We start from the raw sequence: 9340 nt of genomic DNA, 5'->3' as shown, positions 1-9340 counted from the left end.
GCGTAGGCAGTCTCAATCGACCCCAGCCTCCTCCAACCTGGCAGTATGTCAATTTCCAGGAGTCCCTAAACGGAGGCGACATCATTTATCCGTCTGTAGTTACCACGCATTGATTAGATGCAATGTCGGAAAAACGACTGTCACTTTTGTGTTCTATAATGAACTTTCATGACTTGATTTTTTGTCGGACGCGGCTGTTTGTAGAACTTCTTCATAATGTGCAGATAGGTATACAAATTTGAACAAATTTGCATTTTAAGCACAGCGTTATACTTTTTCGTGCGTTTTGAAACAGAAGTATACTTTCAATTGAAATTTGCTTGGTTATCCAAGCCCGAGCCCGCTTGATAAAATTCACTTAAGGTCTTTATTTGATCTGACTTTGGCAGCTAGTATTAGCTAATGACTGCTAATGCACAACTTCTGTCTCCACTTAGTAGAGTAAAAAAGAACTTGGGTTGATGTTTTGTCAGCTGTCCATTGAGAAGCAAGGCCTCACTTTACAATGCAATGCAAAGAATCTTTTATGCACCTATTGCCATATTAAAAAAAAGTTTATTTCAAAAAATGTGGATTGCCATGATTGTGGCTTGTTAGAACACGCATGCAACTGAATACATTTGGTTATGTAACTTTCTTAGAAGCATCGGGATAGCTTGTCGCTAGTGTAGTACTCTCAAATGTTTGGCCACTTAAATAAGTTTAGCTTTTCCCTATTGTATAAAAAAATACTTTGTCAGCAACATGTCAAAATATGATCCACACAGGTAAATTTTTATGCTTAGTGGCATAAAATGTCAACTGCTACCACCCACATGCAAACATACTGTAAACAAGCATAAACAAACTTCCTCTGTGTTGAATACCTGTCCACCTGTCAGGTATGCATGCGGCTGTGGGAACGTAGACAGCTGTCCAAAGCTCAGCACGCACACTTGTGCTCTGTAATCCTCCCAAAATTCCCTTTGACGGCCAGCGCCGACTGCTTCAAACACGTCGCCCGTCATTATCGGACCTTTGAACGTCATAAAAAAAATGTTGTGAGATTAACTTGTGGCGTGTTATCAGATTAAATGTGGAGTGCATGTTTTGTGCGTGAAATTGTGTACTTTTTGACTTTTTGTCCACGCAGACTTTCACATTAAATTCATCAAGGAGTAGAATTGAGGAACTATGTTGAGGTGTGTTAAGGACCTTCATTAGCACAAAAATAATGATTTTCTGCCATATTGTAACATCTTGTCAAGGAACTATGTTGAGGTTAGTTGAGTGGTTTCCTTAGTTCCTGTTATTTGTAATAGCAGAGTGGCCAAACGGGTATAGTGAGTTGCTTATTTTAATATTATAACAATGGAAACAAAGCGAACTGTGTGGTAGAAACAGGGTTAAAAAAAAAAAAAAGTTGAGGCACTCACTGAGGATACAATAAAGCAGATGTCCTACTGAAGAGCTGCTCTTCAAATGGCCTGTTAGCTCACCTGCATGGAATGCACACACACACACACACACACATGCACATTCACTTGTCCTGCATGCTTGTCACCACAATCCCCCTACCATTATTATTAAAGGTCAGCATGGATTAGAGGATGAATGCTAGCTTTTTTATTATTATTACTTCATCAAAGTTCAGGTGGAGGGATAGATCCACCGTTCTGTTTGGTAGTGAGCAGGATTTAACAAAGAAATAGATTCACTTTTTTTGTTAATTTAGCAAAATAAATACAGGTGGTATGTATATACGTCATATTTTCTTTTGTAACATCAAATTACTTTTGCTGTCGGCATAATTGACCTTGAGGACAAAACAACAACACGTTTCTGTGGTATTTAACCGCGACGGCCGCATTTCACACTCGGCGTATCGTCGGAAAAAACAAACCTCTTAAGATGGTAATTTGGGAACAATATACACAAGAGACGGACGGACAGGCGGGAGAAGGTATTCTGTAAAGAGAAGCTGTGTGAAGGCCAGCTGCAAGGCCACACACTCTCCCGCCGTAACTGCAGGGCAGAGTTTTGTGGTGAGCCGGGTAAGTATAGGGCACGTCAACAGCGTGCATTACCGCGTGGGTGTGGCCTAAGAGCTCGCAACGTTTTAGCAAAAGAAAGCGTGACAAGCGTGCCTGCACAGGACTGTCAAACTATTCTGTGGCAAAAACAAAATCATCCGTGTTTACCCATCTTTTTTTGTTTTTTTTGTTTTTTGCATTTGTAGTTTAATAATGAGGTCCCGTCAAATCTCCAATTTCATTAAAAAAAAAAAAGAGTTGACAAAAACATGTTTTAAGCTGTAAAGTGCATGCCAAAGCGACAGGTGGCGTGCAAGCCCTGACCACAACGCCATTTTAGGGAATCAGGAGCATTTGTTGAAATGGAAATATAAACAGTGGTGATCTGAGATAAAAGGAGATCATACGTTTTATTTTAATTTATTTATGTACGTTGCCTGGTTGTTTGGGAGAAAAAGGAAGAAGTGGAACAAATCAAGTTCAGATGGGCCACCGCAACAGAGCAGGCAAACCCTTAGGGACCAGAGCTAAAGGGGGCCCCGAGAGTCAATAGCAATAAAAAAATAGAATAAACAATGGCACTGTTTTAACTCAGCTGCTTTTTGGAAAAAAACAAAAAATTCTAATGAGCTGTTGATTTGTGTCGAAGGAATGCTGACCAATCACACGCTTTCAATGTGTAAGGAGCCAGAGTATCTTCATGGAGGAGCAACACAGAGAGCAAAGCAACTTCATGTCAGGTGGGCCCTGTAGACACAACAAAAACACATTTGATCTCTTTACATCTGACATGTTTGTCGCGATAGGCCTTAAGTGATGCCTTTTTTTTTGTTGCTCATTGATGTCCCCAAAATATGCAGAAAGGTGAGTTGGCTTGTCGGGAAGAACGTGACGGTTAATAAGGCCACATAATAAATCTGCCCGACCAAATCTGGCCCGGTAACCTTGAGTTTGACACCATCATTTTAAATTTAAGAAAACATTTAGAAGGTACTGTAGATGATCTCCTGCTTTTTTTGGGCAAATTATCAAACATGTCTACATTGAATTAATAAGACCACCCTGTCCTGTCATGTATGGAGACACTCAGCCATTACATTATATGACTTCTCGATACTGGAACTCTGTGTGTTCTTGCACGTTGGCTCTCCTCCTCTGGCCTTCCATTTTCCTCTCTGCCAAATGCGAACCTTTCAACAAGAATCTTGGCCGACATGCTACAGCTACTATGCGATTTACCGAGCCCAGTATAACCCTTCGATTCCATGATCTACTGTCGTGATGTCATTCATGCAATAAAGACCGCTCTATAATCGCTCCAGTCCATTCTCGCTGCTACCAAATCCTGCAGAGGAGCACGATATATCAGAAGCTCGGCAAAAGCTGTAAATATAAAGAGCGGGTAGACGGAGCCCAAGGCCAAGATAAAGACTGATGCTAGCGGTATAATTTTCTCAAAGTTAGACGCAAAGTAGGCTAGGTGACGCCGTTCTTCGTTACTGAACTATTTAAGCCACGTTGAGACTTCAAAAAAGAAAAATCAGGAATGTGTCTCCGAAGGAACGACAGGTAGCCTAAACAAACAGGACGAACCTCATCTAACCTCCCGCAACACACACGCAGGCTGTCATGGCGTATCACAGTTGCACGTGTGTCGCCGTGGAAAAGCTCCTGATTAAATAGTTTTGCCGAGTGTGTCGCAGCGCCTCAATGAGCTCAGCAGCTTTGAAGCCAGTCGCTGAAGTTGACTCTTATCGTGTGTCGTGACTGAAGATAACGCGGTTAGACAGCGCTCCGGGATGGTGTTTACCAACAGACACCGTGAGGCAGCCATGTTGGCTCAAGTCAATTGTATGTCAAGTCATATTTCTTCTTATGTGCCATCCCGCCCAGACAACAAAAATATATTTTTTTTACAAATGCCACTAAATGGTGGTGGAGCACTACTTTTGTCTAAATGAAGCTCCACAGTTTATATATGGACAAAGACCAATGGTAGATGATGAAGCCTTTTTCTAGTCAGCCATTGTGAGACGCCCGCGAGCAAAACGTCACTAGCTCCTTGTTGCTTCAAACCCCGTAAAGGCTGAAAGGTGTCGATACTTTGTTGCCAGACATATTGAGCGGCAGCTCAATGCTCAGCAACTACGTGTGTGTATGTGATGTATGGTGACCCCTGGGTCCAGTGTGTAACGCGCCGGGGTGCTGCAGCCTGCAAGGTCCCACATGCCAGAAGTGCAAGATGGATGGTTGAGATTTGCTGCGTGTCCAGAGGATTTAGCCCTAATTTAGCCCAGATGCTAAGTGACGTTCGTCATGCTGGCTGCGTAGCTTGCCTGCGGGTTGTGAACACTTAGGTTTGAACTTTTTGGACCACCAATTTGTCACCCACAGGGAAGGATGAATGATGTAACCAAAGCACTTTTCAGACAACTTCTCCATTGTTCTTGAAGCAAACTTTAGGAGTAGCAATCCAAGTAGACATTTGATTGTTTCACTGCCAATTGAGCTTTCGTAGTCGCAATAAAAATATGTCACATGGATTACCGAAACTACCCTATTTGATGATCATTTGCATTTAAGCACATCAATGTGACCACGTTTTTTTGTTGATCTCCTTAAACCAATTTGAAAATTCTCTCTCTAAATTATATAAGCCCTCTCTGTCTGGAAACAAGTCCGGGCCTGGTAACTTGTGCATTCTGGGACATGCTAGCAGGAAGTCACACTTAGTAGTTACAAAAGGCGGATCAAATTAAACCACAGCTGCACGATTAAACTTACATCATCAAATGATTTTCTTTCTTTTGTGTGTGACGTGAGGACGAGGGACACACACTCACGCAAACATCGCAACCAAACCACATTTTGTCTCAGACTTTTCGGATGTGTTTTTTTTTTTTTTTCCGGGTGTTCTGTCAGACAGTAAACCACACAAAAAAAATGTCGTTCCAGTTCAACAATTGCAAGCGCAGTCACAAAACAAAAATGGTATGTGTGTGTTGACACGGCAATCAAATAACAATGATGTCATACACAACACCTGCTTTTGCCTTGGAGGCTGACCGAGATCATTTTAAGTAATCTTTAATCTGATCTGGATCTTACATTGTGTATTACAAATGCTGAAGGCCAAAAAAAAAAGAAAAAAAATCATCTTTTTTTTCTTTTACGTCCAAATCAAACAGTCTTTTTGAAAACACGTTATGGTAATGAGAAACCTTTGGGCCCTTGAAGACATATTAAATGGCTGCAAATTTCTTTTCAGTTAATGTATTATAAATACTGCACTGCCACAAAGCAACCATGTGAAACTATAATAACCCACGAGTGGACTCACTGAGCCACACCGAGGCTGTAATTCATTGGAATACCTTGGCCTGCTGACTTTACTGTACACACTCATTGAAGTTCTTATTTGTGCCCGTTTGGAGTCGACGAGGGAACAAGAGCTCGAACAAGGCAAGAGAAAGCGTGACACCAGTGAATATATCAACAAAAGTTCAAAGTAGTAGCTCTCATGTGCCATATCCAAGAATACAGCCATGTGTTGTCTGCCAAACACTCTTCTATGACCGTGTGTGTGTGTTGCTTGTCTAATGACAGCCTTTCCTCTCTAACCAGGCGGCCCGGCTACTCCTCAAAACCGCGGCGACTTATGCCAAGCCACCACCGCAAGGAATGCGGCCTGCAGCTGAGCCAGAAAGCGCCACTCATGCAACCCGACGTTCACATTCAATCACATAAACATGGGCGGCAGATGAAGTGCGTGTGTTTCATACAGGGACACTTTTGAATCAGGTTAGCCTCAAGCTAATGAAGGAGGGATAGCTTCCTCTAGAGGACAACCGGGCAAACGGCACTCAAATTACAGATGCAATTGCAAAAGTTGTTTATGAAGTGTTCTGTACTTCACATGACAATGGCAATTTTTTTTTTTTTTTTTAAACTGTGCATAGGACTTACAACAAAATAGAGTGCATAGATCATGTAAAACATTTGTTGACCCCTTAAGTCACATGTGTCAAACTCAAGCCCCGGGGGCCAGATACGGCCCGCCACAGCATATTATGTGGCCCGCGAAGACAAATTATGCATCAAATTCATGTCAATATTAAAATTACTAATTGTTTTCACTTTTAAAAAAATAGATCTATTGCTAGCAATTTTTATTACCATTCATATTTTTAAAATATGTTAACAGTTTTTCTTAGTCTCTGTTTTGAAAACTAGTTATTCATCTAGTCATTCACTAGTTTGTTGAGTACCGTACACTATATATAATTTGAGACATTCAAACATTTATTTGGGTTAGCAGTTTCAATGGCCCTTCAAAGGAAACCATGACTATGATGCGGCCCGCGACAAAAATAAGTTTGACACCCCTGCCTTAAGTGGTGTATAACTTGCTTGAATTTAAATATGAGGTACAGTGTATTTTTATGTGGTCCAGCATCCTTGTTGTGTGTAAGTGGCTGGTCTGAGATACTTCAGCAGACAGGATGTCCTTCTCTGGACTTTCTCCTGGCCGCGTCACATGCTCATACTGGCCAGGTACAACAGAGAAAACTCGCTCTTTAATACTTGTCCTTGCCTGGAAAGAAAAAAAAATAGAGAAATTCACAGAATGCATTTTAGACAAAAGGTGGTGTCCACCCTGGATTAGTTCTCAGCCCACTCAATAATTATCTCGAGTAGTTTTTTCACCTTTATTGGGGACAAACTTGAGAGAGTGGCTGAATATTCAAAATCTGGACACCCCCTCTTCCGGCCCGTCGTTTACAAACTCGTGACCCAGCCCGTTGCCGCATTTGCCGCATAGAACCTACAAACACACACACGTGATGATAAATTCCCACCTCACACTGGTAGTTAAATCCACACGGACCTTGAAAGCTGTGAGGCTCTCCATCAGTTTGGTCACGCTGTCCTCTCTGATGGTCTCGGTGAAAGCGGGCCACGGTGATGAGTGAGCAAACTTGGAGCGACTCGAGAACAGTGGATGGTTACAATTAGAGCACACGTACATACCTGTAAAAATTGAAAAAAGTCATTCAATAATAAATATTGATTCATTATAAATAGATAATTAATTTAAAACAGTATATAGCTTTGTGAGTGAACTGGAGCCTTTCCCAATTGGCAATGAGTAAAATTGGTCGCCACGGGCAACCAACCACAATCACATCAACACAATCTCACCTCGTATGGTTACATAATCCTCCAACACTATTCAGTAATTGAAAATATAAGCCTGTAACAGTCAATAGTCAACGCAGGCCTGCATCTATTGTAATCCACACGAAAGACAGGTTCAGTCACACATTATGTAACAATGCAGGCTTACCTGGTTTAAAATGATCCTTGTAGGTCTCCCCGCCAAAGAATCGACAGAAAGACATGTTGGTGTGCACCAGATCAATATTGATTCAAATTAATAAGGGGGATGTGAGTGACTATGTAGAACAGATCTAAAATGCAACATCCCGTGTTTTGTTTTCTCGTGGGATTAAACGGGAACTCCTCCCATTGCATTTGGCTTTATGGTCGCTAGATGGCAGCGTTTGACAACCTGAGTTTGACTTCTCCCTTGTAGTAATTGAAATGAAAATATCCAAATATAGCATTCCGTTTTAATTGCTTCTTGTAGTAGTGTACAACTGCACCAACTGGTTTTCTGGTTAATTTTACACCACAGGAAATTTTAGCTACAATATTACAGGATGAATCTTATTTATCCCAGTTGACTCCTAAAAAAAAAAAATCTTCATTATCATGCGCGTTGATAGATAACAATCCCAGTTCAATTCATTTTGTCGTCGTGAATCAGAAGGAAATTCCTCCACGGCTTTGCCCGTTATGGATTTTCAGTTTTCACTCGTACTTGCAGAAGTGCTTGAGTGCCTCTGGTAGCTCCAGCCAATCAATGGCCATTCTATGGACAATGTGCTTCTGGATTGACTTCCTGCACAGTGTCTGCAAGGAAGAGACTAAAAAAAAGCAGAGAATTTAGGAAAGAAGTCAAACAGATCAAAACAACCAAAAATGAGGGTTGACACTCACATCCGTACTCCACCTGCACAATCCTGACACACTTAGTAGCAGCAAATACGTCCACGACAGCGTAAAGAGGCTCTACGGTCGGGATGCCTTTTGCGGAAGCGCCCATGTCCTCCCCGTTGATGACGATGTGCATGTCACCTCGATCACGGCCTTTCGCCACATACAGAACTCCTATCCGGCTGCGTCTAGCGGTAGGCGGCAAAGCGTTGGTTTTGTACAAGTCATCCAGAATGTGGCTGAAGCGTCCAGGCCGGCTGCGGCCGACCAGCTTGTCTCTGGGTATTCGAACATCGTCAATGTGCAAATGAGAGTCTGTGAAAAATGTCTTTGGTTTGCTGTTGGCGTCACCCCGATTATCGGCCTCCCCTCGTCCGAGTCTCTGACCCCCGGCTAGTTCCTCTCCACGGTCTTGACCACCTTCTCCCGCATCGACCTCCTCCGTGACCTTATTGTGGTTGCGAGTGATGGCAAACACCCAGCTGTCGCCGAGGTCAGTCAGGTCGGGGATGGAGTATTCGGGAACCACCTCCAAGTCCCTGGGGTCCCTGGCGGTCAGGCCCATCCGGAGGTGGCCGCACCAGCCGAGCTCCTTGTCCTCAATCTCGATGAGAAAAATCTCCCCGGGTTTTAACGGTTGTTTGCTGAAGCACACTCCATTGGCGAAGCTCTCCACACGTGTGGCCTGGGTCGCCGAGTAGTCCAGTTGCACGTTGGTCCCGTGGACCGGGTGGAATTCCATAAAGTGATTGGAAAAAGCTTCCATCTTTTATGAAGGCGTCACTTCAGTGCTAGGAATGGAAGCGCATTATTTAAAAGTGCAAGTAAACACTCAAGTTCCGCAATCGGGACAGCAACACCAGCAGTCGGTCAAGCTATCACTCACTTGGGAAGCTTCTGGTTGGGCTATTTTTGAACACATGAGAACAGATGGCAAGGTATGTGTGTCTCTCTGCATGTGTGTGTGTTGGTGTAATGAGGGGCTGGCCAACATGCAGTCCCCCGCTTGAGCAATACAGAGCCCCTTGGATAATTCATGCACATTGACTTTGGAGTACTTTCATCGTGATGTCGCCAACCTGAAAAGCTATATTTAGCACATTGAGATATATTTGAATTGTTCTTTCAAGGTGTGCTCTAAATATAGATCTGGGTTAGACGTTACAGAGCAATTACAGTAATTAAAGTAGCAGCCACATGCCACAAGCAAATCTTATTTACGAGTGATTCTTTAGATTCTTCAGCCATTTTGAATGACATCAGTGACT

General features: G+C 42.7%; 2 protein-coding genes and 1 long non-coding RNA gene across 3 annotated transcripts in view; 1 reads left to right on the top strand and 2 right to left on the bottom strand.

Moving 5' to 3' along the window:
• LOC125991061 (uncharacterized) overlaps nucleotides 1-5768 on the top strand; it is a 35766-nt gene extending 29998 nt beyond the window's left edge. Inside the window, exons 4-5 of the long non-coding RNA XR_007489177.2 lie at nucleotides 2662-2752; nucleotides 5637-5768. This is a non-coding gene — a long non-coding RNA (uncharacterized lncRNA). The remainder of the gene's footprint in view (nucleotides 1-2661; nucleotides 2753-5636) is intronic.
• Nucleotides 5769-5923: 155 nt separating this feature from the next.
• msrb1b (methionine sulfoxide reductase B1b) lies at nucleotides 5924-7505 on the bottom strand. Its single transcript, XM_049758565.2, has 4 exons — nucleotides 7360-7505; nucleotides 6901-7043; nucleotides 6720-6837; nucleotides 5924-6606 (listed from the first exon to the last, which is right to left on the bottom strand). Exons 1-4 carry the CDS (start codon nucleotides 7412-7414, stop codon nucleotides 6590-6592), a joined length of 333 nt encoding a protein of 110 aa, XP_049614522.1. The 5' UTR covers nucleotides 7415-7505; the 3' UTR covers nucleotides 5924-6589.
• A 120-nt stretch (nucleotides 7506-7625) lies between these two features.
• neurl2 (neuralized E3 ubiquitin protein ligase 2) lies at nucleotides 7626-9154 on the bottom strand. Its single transcript, XM_049758562.2, has 2 exons — nucleotides 8076-9154; nucleotides 7626-8002 (listed from the first exon to the last, which is right to left on the bottom strand). Exons 1-2 carry the CDS (start codon nucleotides 8836-8838, stop codon nucleotides 7887-7889), a joined length of 879 nt encoding a protein of 292 aa, XP_049614519.1. The 5' UTR covers nucleotides 8839-9154; the 3' UTR covers nucleotides 7626-7886.
• Nucleotides 9155-9340: the final 186 nt, after the last annotated feature.

Source organism: Syngnathus scovelli, chromosome 21, assembly GCF_024217435.2.
Source record: "Syngnathus scovelli strain Florida chromosome 21, RoL_Ssco_1.2, whole genome shotgun sequence".
Classification (NCBI taxonomy): Eukaryota; Metazoa; Chordata; class Actinopteri; order Syngnathiformes; family Syngnathidae; genus Syngnathus; species Syngnathus scovelli.
The sequence above is the reverse complement of the archived record's forward strand: the minus strand, read 5'-3'. Positions and strand labels throughout refer to the sequence as shown.

What these genes read in the sequence shown, in the direction of transcription:
- neurl2 (XM_049758562.2), bottom strand. Translation starts at nt 8,838, where the DNA reads ATGGAAGCTTTTTCCAATCACTTTATGGAATTCCACCCGGTCCACGGG. An exon ending in TGTGCAGGTGGAGTACGGAT is followed by an intron (nt 8,003 to 8,075) that starts GTGAGTGTCAAC and finishes GCTTTTTTTTAG; the next exon opens with TCTCTTCCTTGCAGACACTG.